Here is a 26,091-nt window from a genome sequence, read left to right as displayed (position 1 = left end):
ATATATATTCAAACAGATTATGAAAATTACTAAAGTCCACAATGTATTTTAAGTGGTGACAGCATCCCAAGATAGGAACTATTCTGAGATCAGCATTCATCGGAAAAGAACACATCTGTTCTTAACACCTATTTCACAAATGACATAGCGTATGTAGGGACTAAGTTTGGGTTCTAGTGAAATCTGGGTTCAAATTAAACTCTATCACTTACTAGCCATAACCTTGGAGCAAATTACTTACTCTAAGCCTCAGATTTCTCACCTGTAAGATCTACTTTCCTCATAAGTCTGTTCTGATAAAAGAGATAATGCTTACTGAGCAGTGCTCAATATAGGATCAGGAAAACTGGAAAAACAAACAACATCCTGAGACACAGGGAGTTTAAAAACACTTACTCAAGACAAGGATTAAGTCTCATTATGGGTAGTTTATAAAGAACATAAAACTCCTTTTAGTTCTTCGGCAAACAATACATTTTTGAAGCTGTATATAAATTATTTATACATATTATTGTAATAATTATAATAAAAGCAAAAGCACTTATTTCTAATGTTTTCTCCTGGATTTGCTTGCATCAAGAAATATAAAAAATGAGTTCAGTTCTCTAGCTGCTAAATCTCACAGACATAGGCTGCTTTTTTTTTTTTTTTTTTTTAATATAGGCTGCTTTTTTAAGATTTCTTCCTGCTCTAGGAATTACTCATCTGTCTGCGTTATGGTTCATCTCCAAAAGGGAGGTTGTTGCTTTTCCTTCAGTCTTTAGCAGTCCTTTGTCTCTTTCTACCTTTTTTATCCTAGTACTCTCTAATACTGCCTTAAACTCCAACTAGGACCTAAAACATGTAACTTCTTAAACTTATTTTTTGCTGTGATGCAGGGCATGTGGGATCTTAGTTCCTTGACCAAGGATCAAACCCACATCCTTTACATTGGGAGCACAGGCTTAACCACTGGACTGCCAGGGCAGTCCCCACATAACTTTTTAAAAGGGTTAATTTGATATCATAGACTGTTTTAACTTCTGGTCAAGCATTCATTCCCTGATACTATTGCCTAGTAAACTTCAGTTAGCAGGAAGGAGCTCTAATGGCTCCTGTGTACAATCCATTCTCAGTATGTCCTCAACAGGCAACATGAAATAGAAGGATATTTATGCTAAGAATTTGGATTTCTTTGGACACTTATTCTGACCTAAATTCTCCCCAAAACATTAAGTGCTTAACAGAACTGCATCTTGTCAGATTCTTAGGGGGGTAAAGAAAGAAACTACACACTGTCTTTTAGAAAAGGATTTTTTTTTTTTTTTTTTAATTAGTAAAGAGAAGAAATAGGCTAAATTCTCAAATCCTATTTGATTTTACAAACTGACCTATAACATCATCCTTGGACTCTCCCTCTGTGTCCATTTCACTCACAACACACATTCTCATATATTCACCCACGTGAGGAAGGGATTTCCTGTTAATGCTATTCGGCCAAGACCAGAAGTAATCTGTCAACCTTGTGACTACCCACGGAAGGTTAAGAGATAGACATTCCCTCTCTTCTATCCACTTCTTCCTTCTTCACTCTGTTTCAGGAAAATGGTATTGATCACTTTTGCTCCAAGATGAGGTCAGAAGTTTCCATTATCCAATCATCCATCCATTCATTCATTCATTCATTTATATATACATAAATATCAATGACAAAATTTTCTTTTTCCATAGCAATTGCTAGAAGTCTGGAGGAAAGATCACCTAAAGACCCCAACTCTGATACCTATGAGTGTGTGAAAAATATCATACTGACTTTAAAAATAACTCTTTAATCATATTCACATAAGAGGAATAAAGGGCAGCACCAGGCTGACTAGGGAAGGGAGCAAGTTCTCCCTCTGTCCAGATGTCAGCCTGGCACCGTTCTGAGATCACACACACAAGTGGGGCTGGGTGTGGAAGAAGAATAAGGGAGAGGACTGAAGAGACAAAGGTAAGAGGGGAGAGAAAGGGCTTGCAGTAGTCTCAGTCGGTGGACTCCAACACAGATTCACTCAGCGCAAGGTCCCAGTAGTGCTCAGCCCCATGCTTTTTGAAATGCTCCCGAGCCATGTTCTCTGTAGGGCACTGTTTGAACTTCATCTCCCCAAAGCTCCGGTCTTTGGCTGTACCCTGGGAAAGAGACAAAACGTGTAACAGAGACACTGCAATTTCTAATTTAAATCAGATATAATAGTCCCTTATAAAACCTGGTAACACCGTGTAGCAATGTGTCTAGCTGAAAGTGATTTTATGGTAAAAACAATTCTAACCTCTACCCCCCAGGGTATCTGCCGAGTTCTCATGACTTTCTATGGGTTTGTTTTTTTAATTGAATGCAGGATTTCTGTGCTCTGGTGCCTGGATGGAAGAGTACGTCAGGAAGGACTACGGGAGATGGGATGAACTTGTTTCCTACCAGGCCTCTAGGACCTTTGAGGAGAAAGGAGTTAGAGGCTAAAAGGACTCTTTTCACAAGACTTAGTGAAATCTTCATACGAGCAGGAGGGTTTGGGGCCCAATGACAAAGAACAATACAGGGGTGAGGGGGAGAGAGGAATGGGCGTGAGGGGGGCTACTTGCAGACAACTACAACAGAAAGATACAGTACTTGGTGGAATCATGTTCTCACCAAAGGCTGCAATGTCAGTCACAAACGCAACCTCAAAAGGCTTTTCAGGGACCAGATTCCAAAAAGGAGGCAAGAGCAGAACTTGGCTTGTTTCTGAATCTGAGAGACAATTCCTGAGGACTCTCAGAGGTAAATGAAGAGAATTTTAAAGAGATGATGGGGCTGGAATATTAAATATGCAAGTGGGGACTTATGAGACACAGAAACAGTTATAATGCTTATTATCACCTAATTAGTATGCATAAATTGGAGGAATCCGGGATAAGACAGGACACATGGAAAACAATCAGTAGCAATTACCTATAGAGTGGTCTTAAGGAATCAGGGAGCTGGAAGGGACTATTTCAGTCAGGCTCTGTGTGGTTAGAATGTATTCTAATGAGCATTCACTACTTTTGAATTAAAATACTACTTTTTTTGGCCACACTTCGGGGCATGCAGGATCTTAGTTCTCTAACCAGGGACTGAACCCATGGCCCCTGCAGAAGTGTGGAGTCTTAATCACTGGACCACCAGGGAATTCCCAAAGTACTACTTTTATAATAAAGAACTGGTTCCGAAACATGAGCACATTTTAAAACTAGAAGATACTCATGTATTCAACCTAAAAGAATAAAATGAAAAAATTAAATCAACACAAAGGTAGAAAATACTTACAATGCATAAAATGTATTTTGAAGTGGTAATATAAAGGATTACTGCAGTATATCAAGTTAAGAGTACAGTTACTGAGGAAAGAAACTTTTAATGCTTTCTGGAGAAATAGGATAATATTTTACACTCCACAAAGGGTGAATGAGCCCTTAGTTCACAACTTGGCCTGAACAAGCATATTCACTCATTTATTCATTCTTCAGAACTAATACTGGTTCACTAAGAAAATTTTAGGGATGAAAGGATTGTACAACCATAAGAATCTTCCATTTAAACAGTGATTTAGTCACATTTTACAAAGCATCATTACATAATAATTAGGTTTTCCACCAAAAAAAAAAAAAAAAACAATAGCGAGGGAAAATAATATCCACATTTTATAGACAAAGCAACATTATTTCATATTAAGTGTTACTTCATTGCCCAGTTGCACAGCTAGTAAGTGGTACTGCCGATTTAGTCAACTTTATATTCTTTTTTTTTTTGGCCATGCCATGCATGATCTTAGTTACCCAGCCAGGGATCAAACCCATACCTCCTGCATTGGGAGTGTAGCATCTTAACACTGGACCACCAGGGAAGTCCTCAACTTTATACTCTTAAGTCTAGTACTTCTCTCACTATATCCAAAGAAAAATCCTACAATTCATTTCCCTCTTTCCAAGTGTCATATCCATGACTGTGAAATAAATAAACGGAGAATTTGTATTCTTGCCACCAGTTTTCCATAGTTTTCCCCAGATGGCATAAACTATATACCCATCAGTTTAACTAGAATATAACCAGGAAGGACTTGCTGCCAAATACTTAACAATGAATTCCAAAAAGAAACACAAATTACTTAAGGGATTAGTTATTATTTATAAACAGTCAGGAATTAGCTAAAGTTTTGCCTCACTGTTTAACAGAGGATCACCTACCTCCCAGACTAGTACACATTTGTTGGTTTTCTTCACAGCTTCCTCATCAGATTCCTCATCATCTGGAAAAGACAATATAGCTAAATCTTGCTCTAGACTTATACTAGACACGAAGATTTAGGTTCCAAACAAATAGTATTCAAGCCTACCCAAATTCTTTTAAATATTACCACTTTTTCTCATGTATTGGGATCAACTATCTTCTGTTACTCTTTATTTCCCCCCAATTAGACTGATATCTCCTATCCAGCAGGGACATTAATTAATTCAACAAACATGGACTGAGTACCAACTCTGTGTCAAGAGCTGTGCCAAGTACTGGGAATAAGGAGATAAAAGAACAATAAAAACTTGTCCTAAGCACTTCAGATGCCAAAACAATAGAGTCCATTCTCAAGGAGTTTTTAGTCTAATGAAAAAGGGCAGATATATGGAATGAAAATATCTTAGAACACTTGCAAAACAAAATACAGGTCAATTATCGTATAAAGTGTACTTGAAGTACAAAAATACAATGAGGAAGAACAAAAAGTATAAGGCCAAAGTTATGAAAAATAAGGTTCTCTGCACATGGTAAATGCTAACCCAGGTCTTCAAAGAATAGAAGAATAAATTTTGATGGAAGAATGATGGTCAGGAGGATGTCAAACAAATATATACAAGATAAGCGTGGGGAAACGAAAAGTATATTTTTCTGAATGAAGCAGAACTTTTTTTGGTCTAAAAATTTTTTTTTGCCTTCAATCCTCTAAAAAGCTTTTTATCAAAAAACTATACAATATAGACAATGCACATATGAGCGTGCAGCTTGCTGAAAATTCACAAACTAAATGTACTCATGTAGCCGGTATCCAGATTCTGGGCTAACAGAAAAACCCGCAAGTAGAAAGGCCTTACAGGACAGGCAGGAGAATGACTAATATTCATACAGTAAATACTTTATGAATGTCTAGCATATTTAAAGTCCAAAAGGGTTTTTCTAAAATTCTTGAACATTATCTAGTATCTGCAAGAGTGTTAGAGAGAGGGAATAGATGAATGGACCAAGTACCACCCCACCCACCTCCCACTTAATCCCCTCTAACCCCCATTCACCATCTCCCTTTGTATTAGATGTTTGTTCATCCCACTTTATCCGATGCAGCATGAGACGCTTAAATTTCTTCTGGGCCTTGGGGCCTAGAAACAGAGAAGAAGAATTTTGCCAGAGTTGTGGAAGACAATGGGGTAGAAGGAACCTCTGAGCTCACTCAACGCTCAGACATTAATATGGTAGCTGAAGCAATCCCAGGAACCACATCTTAGGTTCTTCTACTTCAATAAATAAAGAAACAGAGGCCCAAGATATTTGACACAGGTGTGACTCTAAGGTGCCATCTTTTCCTCCTTTCTCCCCACCAGGCTCGTCACTCCAAGGCCTAGTTGCCTCACGTGTTTCAGACTCACCCCCTTCCACTACTACCACGTTGACATCCTTGTGCAGTACCACCACCCCTGTCAGGTACAGCTGCCCCGCATTGGCCTCAATCTTGAACTTCTTGGCTGGGTTGCTCAAATTTCGAACTCTGGAGAAGGGAAAGTTTAGTTATGGGCTTCATTTTAGCATCAGTAGCTGACTGAATGGAATGGCAAATAAAGATGGGTCCAAAATAATTTTCTTTCTAAAAACAAAGGCATTTGGAGGAGGCAAATATACTAACGCTTGAAAGGTAGAATTGATGAATCTAGAAGTATTTCTACTGGCTTAAACTTCTTCAAAGTCTAGCACAGCACACTTTACAAAGTAGCAAGTAATCAAAATTTACTCTAAGAACGAAGGAGAGCTATTACCCATCATCCACAAATATTTATATGCTTGTTTATTCTTGAAAATATAAAGATCAACAAATTCTTTGCCCTCTAGATGCTTATAATGTAAAGTAGTCACAATGCTATGCATGCAAATTTCTATAAGAATACACGAAAAACTGTTAGCGACAACTACCCATAGTGAGTGGTCCTGAGGATCAGAGAATAGGAAGGGGACTTTTTCAGTTAAGTGTCCTTCTCTATTGCTAGAATGTTTTTTATCTTAGTAAGCATTCACTACTTTTATAATAATGTACCATTTCTATAATAAAGAACTAGTTACTAAACATGAGCACATCTAAATAAAAGACATATATATACTTGACATAAAAGAGTAAAATGAAAACATTAAATCAACACAAACGGTAGAAAATAGTTAAGTCGCTCAGTCGTGTCCGACTCTTTGCGACCCCATGGACTGCAGCCCACCAGGCTCCTCCGTCCATGGGATTCTCCAGGCAAGAATACTGGAGTGGGTTGCCATTTCCTTCTCCAGGGGATCTTCCCAACCCAGGGATCAAACCCAGGTCTCCTGTATTAGAAGCAGACGCTTTAACCTCTGAGCCACCAGGGAAAATAATTACAACACATAAAGTCCATTTTGGAGTGGAAAATAAAAGGATTACTGCAATACACTAGGATAAGGATACAGTCAACTGAGAAAAAAACTTTTAATGTTTCCTAGAAAAAGAGTATTTTATGCTTCATAAAGAATGAATGAGCCTTAGTTCACATCTTGACCTGAACAAGCATATTCACATTCATTCTTCAGAACTAACATTAGTTCACTAAGACCTCAGAGACAGAAGAGTAAGTTTTTAACCCTCATCGCTGTAAAAGATCTACTAGCTCTTGATGTATACCAGGATCATTAAAGAGAGTAGAGTTGATGTTAGGTATGCTTTATACCAGTGATTCTGCCTTGAGCACTTGGAAAATGTTTTGGTATTTCTAAGGGAAAGGCTGGCCCAGTCTGGACACCTACCTATATACAGATATGTGTACCCCCTGTGAAATGTCTTCTTTAAGCTTTTTAATTTTCTTGACCTTTCTCTGTTCTGCTGTAAGTTTTCGGGCAGCATTGGCCTCTTCATGCGCTCTGTCGTGACAGGAAGGACATCCACAAGTGAGAAAGGCATTGAAGATCAGAAGCAGGGCTGAGGGAAAGAGAGAGCAACGGAGAACTCTCCCCTCCCTCCAAATATGGATCCCCCAGAAGAGTTCGGGAAAGGTACTTGCCCTGGGTTTCCACCCAATCCCATGGCACTTACTTCTGTCTTTTTGCCATCTGAGCTCTGACATGGGCTTCTACCTTCGTGGGGTCTTGAACAGCTTCTGTTCCTAATACTCGCATCAGATTTGAAATTCTCACTGCAGTGAAGAGTTGAGAGAGATCAATCTCCTAAGTCACCACTCCAGCTAGGGTAATCTGGCAATCTCTTCCTACCAATTCTTTTTTTTTTTTAATTAAAAATTTCCTTCTCTTTTTATTTCTTCCTACCAATTCATATTGTTCACCTATTTCAAATATGCTCAAAACTCACTTCCTCCAAATACTTCTACCTTGAAAGCCTAATTAATTCAGCATTTGCGGGAGGTCAATTAATCTCAATAACTGGTATACATATATTCACACTGCCTGAAAATTCATGAAAGAAAACGAACTTAATTTTGTTGGCATTTTTCACGTTCACTGCAGCATTTAGTGAAAGATCCTATACATAACAGTGCTCACTCAAAATACTACTAACTGATACTGGAAACTATAGGAGTGAGGTTTTTTAAACTGCATTTTCATTTTTTAAACATTTAAGAATTATGTATACAACAACTCTGGGCAAATACCCCAACTACTATCTCCATAAACTTCAAGACTATTATTCTTCCAGGAAGGTAAGAATGTTATATGGTCAATATTACTTAAGAAAAAGGCTTAAATGACCTGTACAATAACTATGTTGACCTGATTTAATAAAGAAAGACAGTAGAAAATTTGGGAAAGGACAAACCAATGAATGATTCTGAGAAACAAAAAGCATTCAAACAGAGAGAGATACTAAAGATCCTCTCGAATGACAGGAAGAAAAACTTGCCACCCTTTCTTCCCTGCCTCTAAGATCTGTACCTTTGGGTTCTGGAGGAGGCATCAGGCCCAGCCTGACTTTCTCTTGTAGCTCCTTCTGTGCTTCCCTCCTCGTTTGCCTTCGAAGTTTCTTCTGTTCCTTCTTGGTCAGATATACTCCCAGAGTAACTGGTGTGTCATTGTCAACTGTCAGGCAGAGAAATGAATATACCAAAGCAAGAAGCATATTACAGGGATATAAGTGAGTCTCAATCACATTAAAAAGAACTTTACAGCAACACAGATGGACCTAAAGATTGTCAGACTGAGTGAAGTAAGTCAGACAGATAAAGACAAATATATAATGCTTTTATGTGGAACCTAAAAAAAGAGCACAAATGAACTTATCTTTTAATAAGACAGAAATAGTTACAGCCACTGAAAACAAACTTAAGCCTACCAGGGACTGTGGGGAGAGGGATAAATTAGAGGACTGGGATTGATGTATACCCATTACTATATATAAAATAACTAATAAGGATCTACTACATAGCATAGGGGACTCTACTCAATACTCTATAATGGCCTATATGAGAAAAGAATCTAAAACAGAGTGGGTTTATGTATAAATGATATACTGTGCTGTACACCTGAAACTAATACAACATTGTAAATCAATTATGTCCCAATAAAAAATTTTTTTTAAAAAGGACCTTTACCTTGTTTTTAGTTATTTTTAGGTCATCATAGTAGTATTACAGTTATGTTTTTATTAAGTATTCTTGGAACTTCCCTGGTAGTACAGTGCCTAGGACTCTGTGCTCCCAATTCAGGGGGCCTGGATTCAATCCCTGGTCAGGAAAACTAGATCTCACATGGTTCAACTAAGAGTTTGCATGCCGCAACTAAGACCTGGTGCAGCCAAACAAATAAATAAATACTAAAAAAAAAAAAGGAGTAGAAAGTATTCTTATCTTTCATGAGTCATGTTCTAACTTGTTTTTCTTTAAGCAACTGAACTCTTTAATAAACTGAAATGTGGTGGATATCAAAAAAATGATTAGAGCTGCTCTGACTGCTCTGTGTGAGGATTTGGGCTAGGCAGAGGGTATCCAGAACCCCATCTGGATCCTACCTACTAAACCTCAAGGTGTCTATGGAATCCAACTTGAAAACCACTGGCCAAGATGATGAAATTCTAATTTAAGAGTTACAGGGATTAATTAGGAAAAATCCTCTGGGCTCCCAAGTCAATTTATTAAAACAAACAAAACCCCCTACATTCTTCTAATGATTCACACTGAAGACAACTAAATAGATTCTGATTAAGTACAATTCAGTGGTTATTACCTTTTAATTATCTCAAAGTCTTAATCTATTTTTCTGAATTTATTAGAGCTCCTGATAAGCAAATTTACTGAGTAAAAACTAACCTTCTCTGTTCATCTCAAATCTGATCAAAGTGTTAGCAACTTCTGTGATCACTTGAAAAAGGAATGTCAGTTAGTGTTATCTGTACATATGAGAAAATTCTGCATTGTAAGTGATTTATCCAGGGGTTTTAGGTACAATTAAAACCCATCTCCTCTGACTAAGCCAACAGACTTTCGATACAAAACAGATAAACAGAAAGGCTGAGGACAAGGCAGACTGAAGATAGCAGGGGTTTAGTGGTGGTTTGCTAGACTAGAGTTGGGAGTCAACACTACTGCAAAAGCCCAGTGTGAAATACAGATATACATCCGTGAGGCCATCTCTAGTTTAGACCTCAATGCTCTGTAACAGCTTCACTGTCCAATACTGTAGCCACTAGCCACATGTACTATTTAAACTGAAATTAAAATTGAAAAAAAAAATTTAAAAAATCAGTCCCTCAGCTATATTAGTGCAACTCAGTTTTCAAGTTCTCAGTAGTCATGTGTGAATAGCAGCTATAGTACAGACAGCCCAGACAGAGATTACATCCATTATCACATAAATTCCTATGGGCTAATACTTCTCTAGAGCTTTGACCGAGTAATCTCTACATTACCTGGAGGGTTGAGCTGGGCTGGATGTTCAACAAGATTTGTGATTCCAAAATAATCTTCTCTCTTGGGATTTTCCTCTGTACTAAAATTGGAGGAAGAAGGGAAAACAGGATATGTGGGTAGAGACAATTCCAAGAGAGAGGCAATCTCAGAAACACAATGAAAAAATCCACTTGCCATAGTGTATTCTAGTACTTATTAAAAGTATTTGCATATCTATATATGTAATTAGATTACATATAATTTTCAAGATAAGAAAATGGTCCCACTAAGGTTGGATGCACTCTCTACACCAGTCATTCTCAACCTTTTCTACCCTAACACACTTAACAGATACCATATTCTGTCATTAGTAACAACAATTCTCTGGGACAGTGGTTGACAAAGGAGGCATAAGGAAAGGCTAAAGCACAGTCTCCTTAAGTCATGTATCAGAATAATGGAGCAGATATGATTAAAGCTCTCTGAATGTTTCTTATATACTTTATCATTCTCTCCCTCATCAACTAAGAATTCTTTCTCTATTCTAGGACTGGATCTTTAAAAAATTTAAGCATCTGTTATAAGTAGCAAAAGAAGGTAATTAAGAAAACAAATATGCTAAAAACACTAACAATGTATAACAAAGCAAGCAGAAAATATCTGTGTCCAATCCTCCTACACTGATTGACCCAAAAAACTAAAATCAACCCATAGAACATGTTCTTTATGGAGCTTGTATATGGTTATCTATTTGGCTTAGATTTAAAATTTTTACTTAATGCGTGAGTACCATCTTTCCCATTAAAACTCTAGCCTTATTAAAAGGTATTAACCAACAAACTCACAGGTCAAAGCCATTGGGAATGATGTAAGAGTCCCACCACTCAATTTCAGGGATGTCACCTTCCTTCAATTCCTTCTTAGGAGCAATGAGGGCCAGTCTAGTTGAAGTATGAATGCCTGTTTTTCGAGCAGCCTGTGAGATCTCTGCCTGCAGCTTCTCTAGTTGAGCCTAAAGACAAGGTAAGACAAGAAGATAAACTGGAATCACAGAAAATAGGGAAGTAGTAGAATCCCAAATCTTAAAACACTCCCTTGTTGAACTCTTTACATATAACACAACAAATTCAGATTTTCTGAAAGCTAAGAAAAAAGAGCTGTTCTGCTTTACTTTATTCATTACTTGGTTGATTTCCATGTATTTGGCTCTCATCATCACCCCTCTATCCCAGTGCGTGCCTGCAGCAAATATGCAGAAATGGAATTCTATGGAAAACTTCTGAGAGGATGAAAACAAGAAGGTCAAAGTCATTGAATATATGGTCAATTAAACTATCCAGGAATGTGGACTGTCTGCAGCAAATTTTAATAGTAGGCTAGTTTTCCTCAGATGTCCTGAGGTTTCTGAACAGTTTCCCTCCACTGATTGTTGTATGTAGAGAATTCTCAAATCCAATTTCCTTTCTACCTAAGTAGAACGTAAGTAACTGAGAAACCAAATCACTAAAAATCAAGTATTCCAGGAATACAGTATTTTAAAAATTACTCATTGCTTTACTATTTATTTATCTAATTGCCAAAAACATATAGAGAATTAAGTTGACAGTATTTCAGGATTATATTCAGTTTCCTTTGTCACCTTCCTAACTTCTTCAAATTTCTAGACTTTATTCTAAGCCAGATACCTTTGTCCGTAATCGTTGGGCAATCTTTTCAAATTTGCCCTTGTCATGGAATTTAAAAGTGCGTCTCTGGCGCTGGGAAGGGGCAATAGAGACTCGTGGATCAAAAAAGGTATTAGATTCCATGTCTTCTGATGGCTTTTCTTTTAGCTGCTGCTTGAATTGTTCTCTCTTCACAGCCCGAATATTGGCCTTCAGAGTAGGCATTCTGTGTGTCAGCTCAATTTCCTTGCCTGTTGCATCTACAGTTCGACCTTGTTCATCAAGAATCAGTGGTGTAGGTTTAGTTTGATCTTTTAACTCCACCTTCCTGAAAAAAAGCCCAAAAGAGGAATAAATCCCATATAAAACAATAAGGCAGGCAAACAAACAAACAAAATATAAAAACAAATCAAAACCCACAAGAGACAATTAGATTACAAAATTCTAAGGAATATAAACCCATCAATGAATAATAACATCTTGACTGAATATATGAAGCTGGACAGTTGAGTATGGAGTATAATCAGATGAAATGAACTTACAAATTACAATGGGAAGAAGTTAGAATCCTATCATTCTTTACTCCTGAATTCTTGAGTCAGGGAATGGCAAACCAATTGAGGTGCTAAAAATAAAGCCTATCACTTTTACCCAGTGGCAGAGAACGCTCAGATCTGGTCTCACTCAATGTGGTCTAATGGAAATAGCTCTTGAGTTAGGAACCAGGAGACCTGATCCTATTCCTAGCTCCAGTACTGGAGGAATAATCTTAATTTTAGTTTTACCATTTGTAACAAGAAGATAATTAAACTCTGCAACAAGCAAACCAAGAGAATAAATTCAATTGGTATTTACTGAACATATGTAAGAAATATGAAACTAAGAAACGATTTAAGTTCCTTGGAAGAAAAGGATCAGTAACACTCAAAGGTATTTATTGCTTCTCAAGCTTCAGAAAAAAAGAGTTCCATGAAATAGATACTCACGGGGGAGCAATGCCCATAGCATGGAGATTGGCCAGGCCCACCATGTTGGCATTGCCGATGAGACCTGGCTTCAGTGCCAGCTGGGCCTGGATGCGGGCTTGTAGTTCAGCTGCTTTCCTTGCCTTCTCAATGGCATCATTCATGAAAGTGGCGGCCTGAGAGGGCTGAATAGTGTTGCCAATTGGAAGTCGCTCTGGTTGGGAGGATGAAGGAGTCTTTGGCTGTGAGACAGAGAAAAAGAAATCAGAATCAGAAAAAATTAACATAGGCAAACAGATCTCTCTCTTTTACACACACACATACACGGAGCGGTGGACTGTGGTAAATTGAGGGTGGAACATGCAGTAATTTTCTGGACTCTCATTTGAGTGGGTGGCAAGAAATTTTGTGTTTAACAGTCTTCTTTTCAGAGAAACCTGAAAAGAGGTTACAATACCTGAGGTGTAGGGGGGCTAATGAAGCTCAGTTGCTTTTTCCTTTCCTCAATTTGCCGTGTTGCTGCTTCCATCATCTGTTTGATCTGCCCTCAGTGGAGTAAAAAGTTGAAAAATAGTTAACATCTCTTCTTTATTTCTCCCATACAGGTTCCTAAACTCAAAGGGCTTTTAGATCTAGAGAAACCAGTATTTTTTTAATGATCCCATTATATTCTGCCTGTACCATAGGCTAGCAAATTTAGTAAAGATAAGCTTACATAGTTAATCACTGGAATTTTTCAACCTATCTTCCCAAGGCAGGACTGGCATGTTAAGTAGTAACACAGCTTGATGAGTAACACTCTGGAGTCAGGGAAACCTGAGTTTGAATCTTAACTCTGCCATTTAATGCCTGTGTGACCTTGAACATGGTATTTCATTCTTAAATCTCCAAGTGTCTAAAAGGAGTAAAAACAGTACCTATCTTACAGGGCAACTGTGAACATTTAAATAATGCATGCAAAACTAATAGAATCCATAACATTATTTAAAAAAAAAAAAAAAAAACACTACTGGTCCCTGAGTTCCTAGTTTGGGTAACCAGCGTCCACAATGTAGACTTGCTTCCTAGTCTCCATCAACTCCTTCCTCTGTCCTAAGGAAATTCAGAAAAATTAGCTTTGAGAACATGATCCAGTAACTCTTCTTGAATTTTCCAAAAGAGTCTGCTGTCAAGGTGCTTCACAGTTATTTTTTTTAATTTATTTTTAACAATTTCTTAAATAGTGACATATTTACATAGTTTAAAATGCCAAAAGTATATTCTGAAAATATTTACTATTTATATGGTATCAGAATTTTTAAACAATGCCCATTTTAAATACACAGATAATTTCTATTTAAAAAAATACCAAGTCAATCTGAAATTATTTAAGTGGATTAAGCTTTCTGCATTATATTATTTGGAAATTCTTCTCTGCCATCATGCTGAGTTCTACTTATTTCAATAATTTTCTTAATGACACAGTGAGGTAGATATCTGAGCAAATGATGTATGTAACACACCTTCCTTGAAACATAATAGGTGCTCAAAATGCTATTTCAATAGCCTTCAACTGGGCTGTTGTTGTTGTTATTCAGTCACTAAGTCATGTCTGACTCTGTGACCCCATGGACTATAGCCGGCCAGGATCCTCTGTCCATGAGATTACTCTGGCACGAAAACTAGACTGGGTTGCCATTTCCTTCTCCATTCAACTGGAATCTCTCCTGGTTAAACCAAGAAATGATGAAACATAAAGCAGAAAAGAAAGTTTTCCCAATGCTAACATTTAGTTTAAATTAAGGACACAGTAAATCCATCTCTTTCTTCTTCAGCTCTCAAAACCTCTGCTTCCAGTTCTTAACTACTAACCTGGAGCTTAGTCAGCATGCCAGGACTCTCTGAGGGAGGCCCAGGGATCACTTCTGGCTCCTCTTCTACCTCCTCAAAACGAGGTATCCGTCGCTTCTTTACTCCTGATGATTCCTTGGAGATCTCAGAGTCATCACCAAACACTTCCTAAGGGAACCCAAGGTGAAAGAAGAGTTGTATCCCTGCCCATGGGAGAAGGGAAGAACAATTCTAGTCCTTATCAGTATTCTGTGGCTTTTCCCAGAGTCTTCTATACCCTCCAACAAATGGACCATTCACCCATCTCAACTTCATTATTTTCCTACTCCAGTCAAACAAATTTCATCCCCATATTCTTATAAATGTTCCCATCCCAAGGTCTTTGCAAATCTTACTGCCCACATTTGTAATTATCTCCCTCAACTTTTCCCCTAATCTAAACCCTGCCTAAAACTCACCTCCTGCAGGAAGTTTTCCTCATTAATAATCTCATCCCACTCTGATCATACTGTGTTTCACATCCTTGTAGCACTTAAGAACTTGGTTCATACTAGGTAAAATTACATTGTTGATATTTGCTTGCCAAGTGTTAAGTCTTTCAATGTCACTATGTACTTTCTCCCAACTAGTGTCTAAGCTCTTCCAGGATAGGGGTTTTCTCTCTTCTTCAATATCCCCCAATAACACTTTGTTCTCATTTAACAATGGGAACTCAAATATGTTGACTAATTTGCAGGATGAACTTAATAGGACCAAGAGTGGCCAACTGGAAGGGACAATGGGAAAAAGCAAATGTACACACCGGTGGTAGGCTTTGGGTGACATCCCCTCTTCACTAGGAGGGCTCGTGTTTTGCAAGGACATATCCTCGGCCAGGGGCGAGCGCTTCCTGGAACTCCTACAGTTCAAGAAAAAGGACTCTCCCATAATATATTGTGTGGGATGGGGACTGAATGGACCAAAATGGGACCCAACTCCCAAGGCTACCTAGATTTCCTTCAATAAACCATTTTTATTAATCCCACCCAATGTAGTCACTTTATTTGTAGCAGGCCCTCAGCACTTATACAGTAGCATGTCCTACCAAAAAAATAATCTTCACTCTACAGATCTGTGAATTTCTCCTTAAGTGTAACAAAATTCAACTAAGTCTGAAACTTTATAGTCAACCTTAAAATTTCCATGAAAACTGCTACTTGGATTTTATAATTTTGTGACTGTATTTTGTTCAGCCCTCCCATCCCTAAACCCTTGAACTGTAAATTCCTTTAAGGCAAGGACTGTCTTTCATTCTTCTGATCACCCTGCAAAACCCTAAACACAAACAGCACACAAATCTCTATTTCCCTTGGTTCCACAGCTGGGTCAGGGACCAAACAGACACAGCTTATTCACGCTTGTGCCTCAGGAAAAGCAAAGGATAGCCAAGGAATCAAAAGCACTTTAGAAGGTTTGATGGAAGTCACAGAAAAGATTTTAAGAGACAGACAAAGAAAAGAGATAGATCAGCTACTTGTCACTGTTAATACTGAAAGAGACCATGACCAATCAGCAGGTACCAGATAAAAAGTGAAGAAAGTAAGGGAGTAATGATGGTCCCTTTAAGTATTCCATTCATGGAGCCAAGTGACCGGCAATATGCTATACAGCAGAGTAGGCTCTCAGGACATACGGTAAAAAGTGAGTTCTTAGGTATCCCATCTATAAGTCATTGCAGAGAAATATCTGAAAAGCAGGAACAATGAGGTCTATAGCTCAGGGAGCAGTGAAGTCACATTCTGAAGCAATCTATTAGGCCTCAAATAAATCAAAGCATAAAATCTTAAAGTAATCAATTTATTTATTTTTTAAAAAAGGAGATTTAGGGAAACATAAGAACGAAAACTCCTAACCGTATATGAAAAAGGACAAAGCAACCGTTTTCTTGGAACATTTTAACCCATGAACTTAGGCAGTTCATCACCATAAGATGGTGATAATACAATGTCACCCCTTCTACTTCTATATCTAAGTACCTCTCTTAAATATCAGGTATTCTAATAATGGATATTAAAGTGTGAGCCAGGTAAGCTCAGCAAGTTTGTTACCATTCACAACACTCATCAGATAGTTAACCGTAACCTACCTTTAGCTCTCGTTTCCTGCTCCGGTCACTGCTGGACTTGGAATGCCTAGAGCTTCGGCCTTCCTCCACAGCTTCAAACAGTTTGTCCACAAATCGGAGAGTAGAATCATCAAGAAAAGGTTTCAGATGGTCTGACAAGAAAAAAAGAGGTGGCAAGGTTGAAAAGGTATTTCGTCCAGATACCAACACTGGAATTTTATGCCTAGGAGGGAGGGAAATGCTTTCTTAAGTTTTTTGTAGGATTCTCATAAATTCTCTTACACTGAATGATTTTGCCCCATGAGATAAAAATACAGTTTTAATTTTTTGGAGTAGGAAGTAGCAGAGCCAGAGCAACCTGTTTAGGCTGAGCGTCAAAGTTTAGGATGAATAACCACTATAACTTTTCCTAAACTGCAAGCTGGAGGAGACTACCACTAACAAAATCTACCTCCTTTAACTTTTTAAATGTATTTTATAGAGACGTCTATATGTTTAGATGTTGACTTGAATATACCCATCTGACCTTAGCATATTTCCTAAGTAAATATAATTTAGATAACTCAGTGCAGCGGTCAAAGGAAATTAGTCTGAGATTCAAAATATGTCACAAATAGTATTTAAAAAAAAGAAAAAGAAAAATTAATTATTTAGGCTATTTCCATTATAATGGAGAGTGAAAAAGCCACCTTAAAACTAAATATTAAAAAAACTAAGAGGATGGCATCTGGCCGCATCATTTCACAGCAAATAGAAGGGGAAAAGGTGGAAGCAGTGACAGATTTCCTCTTCCTGGGCTCTAAAATCACTGCAGATGGTGACTGCAGCCGTGAAATTAAAAGACATTTGCTTCTTGGCAGGAAAGCTATGGCAAATCTAGACAGTGTGTTAAAAAGCAAAGACATCACTTTCCTAACAAAGGTCCATACAGTCAAGGCTATGGTCTTTCCAGTAGTCATGTATGGTTGTTGAGAGCTGGACCATAAAGAAGGCAGACAGTTGAAGAACTAATGGTTTCGAACCCTGGAGAAGATTCTTGAAAGTCCCTTGGCCAGCAAGGAGATCAAACTAGTCAATCTTAAAGGAAATCAATCCTGAGTATTTTATTTAGGATTCACGCTAAAGCCGAAGCTCCAATACCCTGGCCACCTGATGCAAACAGCCAACTCACTGGAAAAGACCCTGATGCTGGGAAAGATTGAAGGCAGAAGGAGAAGATGCCAACAGAGGATGAGATGGTTGGATGGCATCACCAATACAATGGACATCAACTTGGGTAAACTCCAGGAGATGGTGAGGGACAGGGAAGCCTGGTGTGCTATAGTCCATGCGGTTATGAAGAGTCGGACACAATTTGGCGACTGAACAACAATTATAATGCAAGAGAAAATAAAATGTGGCCTGACCTTTTTTCAGATGCTCCTAACATAGAGAATTTGGGGGAAGTTCAAAGCAGCATTTGTAGTCATCTAATATGTTAACCCAAAAGATTCAGAAAGATCACACATACCAGCTGCTTTCTTCTTGTCCATGCCCTTCCCCACACAGTTCAGTGCTGCTGTGACCACTGTGGGCTCTGAGAAACCCAGCACCCTCTTCACTGTCTTCTCTATCCATGGTTTCAGTTCATCCAGCTCCCTCTTAGATAGCGCCATTCTTTGGGAAAAGGAGGATAGCTCAAAACAGGATTCAATACTGCACCTAAAAAGAAATCAGTAAAGTTAGAGGACAGGAAAAGACTAAAAGGACCCCAGGCAATGATTAATATATCAGGAATGCTTTCCCCACTGCTATTCTCAATCCTGGGCAAGTTCCTCTAACTTCATTTCAAGCCAAATACTCTCAACTTATACTTCAAAACAGAAAGAACTACATTCTGTTTTTTAACCGTAACTCAGTAATATCATCAGCTAATTAATGAAATCTGTGGAATAAACAAACAACCCTTGGGAAGAACCTAGTCTGAGAAATGAGTTCTAGCTTCTTTTCTGATTATCATATTCAACAAGGACTGTCAAACATATAACATGAAAATAAGACTGAAAAAGCCCACTCACAGGCCAACTTTTCTATTCTTCCTACTTCCAGGCAGGCATTCCTTAACCCAGGGCTTCTTTTAAGGGACACAAATAAGAGATGGCTTATCTGGGTTACATCTTAACATTAAAGCTCCTAATCCTCAAGACTGTTCTGTCACATTTCTCTGTATTCATTGTGATCCCAGTGGGAATTCTGTACCCAGATCCTTTTCTTTTGTTCTACAGGGTCTCCGTCATAAATAATCCCTTAGTTCAGAAAAGGTTACCCTCATGCACTGTGGTGACCTGAATGGGAAGGAAGTCCAAAAGGGAGGGGATATATGTGTATGTATGGCTGATTCATTCTGCTGTACAGTAGAAACTAACACAACATTGTAAAGCAACTATACTCCAATAAAAATTAATTTAAAAAAAGATTACCCTCATTTTGGATGTACTCTTTTCACCTTTATTCGTCTACTTTTTAGCTTAATAGAGAAACCATCATACAAGACTCTACAACAATCTGTTATTTAATGCAAATTGGTACAATTCTTAAACTTTATTCATGTTTACAGTCTTATCTCCTACTGAAATCTCAAAACTCTACATGAGCAGAAAGAAAATTTTATTTCTATAATTTTCTCCATATTGTCTAAAAGACAATAAATTAGACTGACCTCAATTCCAAGTTAACCTCCTCCCAGAAGTGCCACACATCAGGGTTCGATCTGGGTGTCAATTTTTCAAGATGTTTTAAGACATCTTTTCCCTAAAAGGTACAGCTTGATTAACTTCTAATTGTTGGCAGGTTTATCCTCCAGAAGACCTATTGCTAAATACTGTATGTAATTTTGGTATAACCATATGAAACTAGTAGCTTAAAGTCATGAAACTAGGGGTGTAGTATTTTGTGCCTCAGTGACATGTAATATGAATAAATCTGCAGTGGCTTTATTTACCCATCAGGAGATAGCAGGATAGCCTATCAATCTCAACATGTTAACTGTGCATTGCTCAAAAGAAGCACATTCAGACACCATAGAGTGAAGAGCTCACACGCACCTCTAACATTTACCAGCCTTCTGACAAGTAATTCCTCTGAGCCTCAGTTCACTCATCCTACAAAATGAGGACAACTGTCATTCTTATAAGGCACTTAATTCATTCAATAGATATTTACTGCAAACCTAGTAAGTTTCAGGCAGCCTACTGAGTGCTGAGGATACACACAACGGTGAACAAGACAGGAATTCTTGCCTTAACAGAACTTATGTTCCATTGGAACTGAATCATAGGCTAGAAAGGGTAAACAATTTGAAAATCCAGAGTTACAAATGGGGAATCACTCTATTAGATGAAAGGTGTGCCCAAGCACTATACTAACAAATGTACACAACTTCAACCCATTTCTCCATAAGATAACGTGCAAACTAAACAGCCAATAGGCAAAATAAAAGTTCCAAACAGTAATGAGCTTTGTCACTAATCAACTGTTCAACAGTAACTGCGTGGGGTAGGGGTGGGGTGTGGCTCTGGTGTGGAAGGAGAGGAAGGCAGAATGATCTTTGAATGAGCAGGGAACAGAATTTAATCTTCTGAAGGATTTCCTTTCTCTGTGTTCTTTGCTACAAGTCGAATTTCATCCCTGAAACTCCCATTCGTTTCTTTTTTGCTCTTTCCGTCTCTCTAACCAGCCCCCTACTCACCTGTTCTACCCCAACTCCTCATCTCAGGGCTAGTCCCCTCAGCTCGTCCCTTTCCCGCCCCCGCCCTTTCCCTCTCAACAACCTCATCCCAACCCGTTCTCCCACAGAACCTTGTTCTTTTCTCAGCTTCCTTTCCGCTGAACCTTCCCGTCTCTGTCCTTCTCTCGAACTGAACCCTACCCCAATCACTAGGACAACAGGACACCCTCTCCGGGCCCCGGGCCACTACTCACCTCACAAACTTCAGCCCCTGAGACGGAGCCCGAACGTTACACCGGAACCGGAAACCCTCTGGCCGCCCTCTGGCCTGCCGTCTCTACCGCCAAGGCCGCCGCCACGCCGCGGTCCCACAACGCGTGACGAGGGAGGGTGGGGCCGCCGGTTCGCGCAGCCGTAGTGGCTACTTTCCCCCCAAAGAGGGAGCGCATGCGTAGCGGAGCCCTGAAGTTTAACGTTGGCTAGTTCCTCGCCTCATTGGTTTCCTCAGGTAAAGGTGTGCAACGTTAGTGTTACCTGAAGCATAAATTGGGCTGCCTGTGGTATTCCTTCCAGGCTTCCCTGGTAGCTCAGACGGTAAAGCGTCTGCCCGCAATGCAGGAGACCTTGGTTCGATCCCTGGATGGGGAACATCCCCTGGAGAAGGAAATGGCAACCCACTCCAATACTCTTGCCTGGAAAATTCCATGGATGGAAGAGCCTGGTAGGCTACAGTCATGGGATCGCAAAGAGTCGGACATGACTGAGCACCCGCACTTTCACGGGTAGTATTCCTAGTGTGGCGAATAAGTGCACTATGGTTATGCTAGAACTAAAAGCAGGGCTTCTGCGTTGGGGCTAAACCTGGACTTGCTAGAACAAAGTAAACCCTCCGAGAGTCGTGATCCCTAGCATCCCCTCCTTAGCTTTTGTCCCTAACTTAACAGTGGTGTCAGAGATCACTCAGGAAAAGCGAGTATAGGATTCTGAAGATGGTAGCCCCTCCCCCCTTTTAGTGTTGTTTTTTTTTTCCCTTCCATTCTTTCTCAGAACAAATAATGACTATCTATTACTATATGTCATGCATCCACTGAGATTCAGTATTACCTAATGATTTAAGCAAGAGCATGAGTTTTAAAGCCGTCTGTATTTATATTCCAGCTCTCCCACTCATTAGCTGTGACATTAGGCAAGTTCCTTAAGCTGTTTCCTCACCTGTAAAAGAAAAAAAAAAAAAATCCACCTCATAGGGTTGCTGTGAAGACCACAGAGTGACAGTGCTTCTCAGAGAGTTCAGTAAAGCTGCTTGGTATATAACTATACATGTAGAGGTCCTAAACTTACATGACGAAGTCTAAACTCTTGATTCTAACCACCACCGTCCACCCCAAACCAGCTCCCAACACAGTCTCCCTCATCTCAGTTAAGGGCCACTATATTTTTACAGGTGATGAAAAATTGAAATTATAATGGAGTAATCATAGTTAAAAAACCTTCATGACCCAGATAATCACGATGCTGTGATCACTCACCTAGAGCCAGACATACTAGAATGTGAAGTCAAGAGGGCCTTAGAAAGCATCACTACGAACAAAGCTAGTGGAGGTGATGGAATTCCAGTTGAGCTATTTCAAATCCTAAAAGATGATGCTGTGAAAGTGCTGCACTCAATATGTCAGCAAATCTGGAAAACAGCAGTGGCCACAGGACTGGAAAAGGTCAGTTTTCATTCCAATCCCAAAGAAAGGCAATGCCAAAGAATGTTCAAACTACATGGTTGCACTCATCTCACGCTAGTAAAGTAATGCGCAAAATTCTCCAAGCCAGGCTTCAGCAATACGTGAACTGTGAACTTCCAGATGTTCAAGCTGGTTTTAGAAAAGGCAGAGGAACCAGAGATCAAATTGCCAACATCGGCTGGATCATTGAAAAAGCAAGAGAGAGTTCCAGGAAAACATCTATTTCTGCTTTATTGACCATGCCAAAGCCTTTGACTGTGTGGATCACAATAAACTGTGGAAAATTCTGAGAGAGATGGGAATACCAGACCGCCTGACCTGCCTCTTGAGAAACCTGAATGCAGGTCAGGAAGCAACAGTTAGAACTGGACATGGAACAACAGACTGGTTCCAAATAGGAAAAGGAGTACATCAAGGCTGTATGTTGTCACCCTGCTTATTTAACTTATATGCAGAGTACATCATGAGAAATGCTGGACTGGAAGAAGCACAAGCTGGAGTCAAGATTGCAGGGAGAAATATCAATAACCTCAGATATGCAGATGACACCACCCTTATGGCAGAAAGTGAAGAGGAACTAAAAAGCCTCTTGATGAAAGTGAAAGAGGAGAATGAAAAAGTTGGCTTAAAGCTCAACATTCAGAAAACGAAGATCATGGCATCCGGTCCCATTACATCATGGCATCCGGTCCCATCACTTCATGGCAAATAGTTGGGGAAACAGTGGAAACAGTGGCTGACTTTCTTTGGGGGGCCTCCAAAATCACTGCCAATGGTGATTGCAGCCATGAAATTAAAAGATGCTTCCTCCTTGGAAGGAAAGTTATGACCAACCTGTTGCTGCTGCTGCTGCTAAGTTGCTTCAGTCATGTCCAACTCTGTGTGACCCCATAGGCGGCAGCCCATCAGGCTCCCCTGTCCCTGGAATTCTCCAGGCAAGAACATTGTTGTGGGTTGCCATTTCCGTCTCCAATGCATGAAAGTGAAGTTGCTCAGTCGGGTCCGACTCTTCGTGACCCCATGGATTGCAGCTCACCAGGCTCCTCCATCCATGGGATTTTCCAGGCAAGAGTACTGGAGTGGGGTGCCATCGCCTTCTCCGTGACCAACCTAGATAGCGTATTAAAAAGCAGAGACATTACTTTGTCAACAAAGGTCCATCTAGTCAGGGCTATGGTTTTTCCAATGGTCATGTATGGATGTGAAAGTTGGACTGTGAAGAAAGCTGAGAGCCGAAGAGTTGATGCTTTTGAACTATAGTGTTGGAGAAGACTCTTGAGAGTCCCTTGGACTGCAAGGAGATCCAACCAGTCTATCCTAAAGGAGACCAGTCCTGGGTGTTCACTGGAAGGACATGCTGAAGCTGAAACTCCAATATTTTGGCCACCTGATGCAAAGAGCTGACTCATTTGAAAATACCCTGATGCTGGGAAAGATTGAGGGCGGGAGGAGAAGGGGACAACAGAGGATGAGATGGTTGGATGGCATCACCGACTCAATGAACATGAGTTTGAGTAAACTCTGGGAGTTGGTGATGGACAGGGAGGCCTGGTGTGCTGCGGTTCTTGGGGTTGCGAAGAGTCGGACACGACTGAGCGATTGAACTGAACTGAATCATAGTTCAGATATACAAAAATGCAGCTGGGAGGCCATTAAGGATCTGGTTTCAGACACATCTCTGCCTGACTGAGAACTTGAACTTTCTTCTTTGAATTATACCAGACCCAAGAACACCACTAGTCATATTCAGAACAATACATGCCAGCTGCAACTTACGGTCTCAGGGTCTTCCCTTGTAACCATGCAACAAATCTGACCCCCAGCTGACCCTTACTTAACAAGTACCGATGGGGATTTCCTGGTGGTCCAGTGGTCAGGACTTTGTGCTTTCACTGCTGAAGTCCAGGATCAGAACTAAGATCCAGCAAGTTGACTGGTGCAGCCAAAAAACACACAAAAAAACAAACAACCTTACTTCTTGTCAGCTCCAAAATATAATTATTGATAAATAACTAATGTACCTATAATGTTGTGGGTTTTAACTTCATAAGCCTTCCACATTTTGTAGTCCAGTTCAGTTCAGTCACTCAGTCATGTCCGACTCTTTGTGACCCCATGGACTGCAGCACGCCAGGCTTCCCTTTCCATTACCAACTCCCAGGGCTTGCTCAAACTCGTGTCCATCGAGTTGGTGATACCATCCAATCATCTCATTCTCTGTCGTCCCTGTCTCCTACCTTCAATCTTTCCCAGCATCAGGGTGTTTTCCAATGAGTCCGTTCTTCACATTGGTGGCCAAAGTATTGGAGCCTTAGCTTCAGCATCAGTCCTTCCAGTGAATATTCAGGACTGATTTCCTTTAGGATTGGTTTGTTTGATCTCCTTGCAGTCCAAGGGACTCTCGAGTCTTCTCCAACACCACAGTTCAAAAGCCTCAATTCTTCTGTGCTCAGTTTTTTTTATAGTCCAACTCCCACATCCATACATGACTACTGGAATAACCATAGCTTTGACTAGATGGACCTTTGTAGGGAAAGTAATGTCTCTGCTTTTTAATATGCTGTCTAGGTCTGTCATAGCTTTTCTTTCAAGGAGCAAGTCTCTGTTAATTTCATGGCTGCAGTCACCATCTGCAGTGGTTTTGGAGCCCAAGAAAATAAAGTCTCTCACTGTTTCCATTGTTTCCCCATCTATTTGACATCTATTTGACTGGATGCTATGATCTTAGTTTTTTGAGTTTTAAGCCAACTTTTTCACTCTCCTCTTTCACTTTCATCAAGAGGCTCGTTAGTTCTTCTTCACTTTCTGCCAGTAAGGGTGGTGTTGTCTGCATATCTGAGGTTATTGATATTTCTCCCTGCAGTCTTGATTCCAGCTTGTGCTTCTTCCAGCCCAGTGTTTCTCATGATGTTTCTGCATACACGTTAAAAACCAGGGTGACAGTTTGACATACAGCCTTGACATATTGCTTTCCAAATTTGGAACCATTCCGTTGTTCCATGTCCAGTTCTAACTGTTGCTTCTTGACCTGCATACAGATGTCTCAGGAGGCAGGTAAGGTGGTCTGCTATTCCCATCTCTTTTAAGAATTTTCCAGTTTGTTGTGATCCATACAAAGGCTTTGGCGCAATCAATAAAGATGTTTTTCTGGAACTCTCTTGCTTTTTCAATGATCCAGCGGATTTTGGCAATTTGATCTCTGGTTCCTTTGCGTTTTCTAAATCCAGCTTGAACATCTGGAAGTTCTTGGTTCATGTACTATTGAAGCCTGGCTTGGAGAATTTTTTGAGCATTAGTTTGCTAGCGTGTGAGGTGAGTGCAATTGTGCGATAGTTTGAACATTCTTTGGCATTGCCTTTCTTTGGAATTGGAATGAAAAGTATCTTTCCCAGTCCTGTGGCCACGGCTGAGTTTTCCAAATATGCTGGCATATTGAGTGCAGCACTTCCACAGCATCATCTTTTAGGATTTTAAATAGCTTAACTGGAATTCCATCACCTCCACTAGCTTTGTTTGTAGTGATGATTCCTAAGGCCCACTTGACTTCACATTCCAGAAGTCTGGCTTTAGGTGCATGATCACACCATCATGGTTATCTGAGTCATTAAGATCTTTTTTATATAGTTCTTCTGTGTATTCTTGCCACTTCTTAATATCTTCTGTTTCTGTTGGGTCCATACCATTTCTTTTATTGTGCCCATCTTTGCATGAAGTGTTACCTTGGTATCTCTAATTTTCTTGAAGAGATCTCTAGTCTTTCCCATTCTGTTGTTTGCCTCTATTTCTTTGCATTGATTGCTGAGGAAAGCTTTATCTTTCCTTGCTATTCTTTGGAACTCTGCATTCAGATGGGTATATCTTTCCTTTTCTCAGCTATTTGTAAGGCCTCCTCAGACAACCATTTTGCCTTTTTGCATTTCTTTTTTTTGGGGATGGTCTT

At 39.6% G+C, this 26,091-nt stretch overlaps 1 protein-coding gene across 4 annotated transcripts; it reads right to left on the bottom strand.

The window, feature by feature from the left end:
• PRPF3 (pre-mRNA processing factor 3) lies at positions 1,789 to 20,792 on the bottom strand. Of its 4 annotated transcripts, XM_005677672.3 has the most exons (18): positions 20,670 to 20,771; positions 19,793 to 19,849; positions 19,408 to 19,499; positions 18,220 to 18,410; positions 16,731 to 16,861; positions 14,627 to 14,773; positions 13,233 to 13,316; positions 12,797 to 13,017; positions 11,832 to 12,138; positions 10,992 to 11,158; positions 10,167 to 10,246; positions 8,198 to 8,341; positions 7,344 to 7,443; positions 7,058 to 7,171; positions 5,671 to 5,789; positions 5,320 to 5,403; positions 4,225 to 4,286; positions 1,789 to 2,151 (listed from the first exon to the last, which is right to left on the bottom strand). In XM_005677672.3, exons 2-18 carry the CDS (start codon positions 19,799 to 19,801, stop codon positions 2,005 to 2,007), a joined length of 2,199 nt encoding a protein of 732 aa, XP_005677729.1. In that variant the 5' UTR covers positions 19,802 to 19,849; positions 20,670 to 20,771; the 3' UTR covers positions 1,789 to 2,004. The 4 variants fall into 4 exon arrangements, with proteins under 4 accessions (XP_005677729.1, XP_005677730.1, XP_013817898.1 ...); XM_005677673.3 differs by lacking the exon at positions 19,793 to 19,849 and having other exon boundaries at positions 20,670 to 20,792; XM_013962444.2 differs by lacking the exon at positions 19,408 to 19,499.

The sequence above is a fragment of the Capra hircus genome, chromosome 3 (genome assembly GCF_001704415.2).
Source record: "Capra hircus breed San Clemente chromosome 3, ASM170441v1, whole genome shotgun sequence".
NCBI lineage: Eukaryota > Metazoa > Chordata > Mammalia > Artiodactyla > Bovidae > Capra > Capra hircus.
The sequence above is the reverse complement of the archived record's forward strand: the minus strand, read 5'-3'. Positions and strand labels throughout refer to the sequence as shown.

What these genes read in the sequence shown, in the direction of transcription:
- PRPF3 (XM_005677672.3), bottom strand. An exon ending in GCATGCTGACTAAGCTCCAG is followed by an intron (nt 13,317 to 14,626) that starts GTTAGTAGTTAA and finishes CACTGAGGGCAG; the next exon opens with ATCAAACAGATGATGGAAGC. An exon ending in CAGATGGCAAAAAGACAGAA is followed by an intron (nt 7,172 to 7,343) that starts GTAAGTGCCATG and finishes CTGTCACGACAG; the next exon opens with AGCGCATGAAGAGGCCAATG.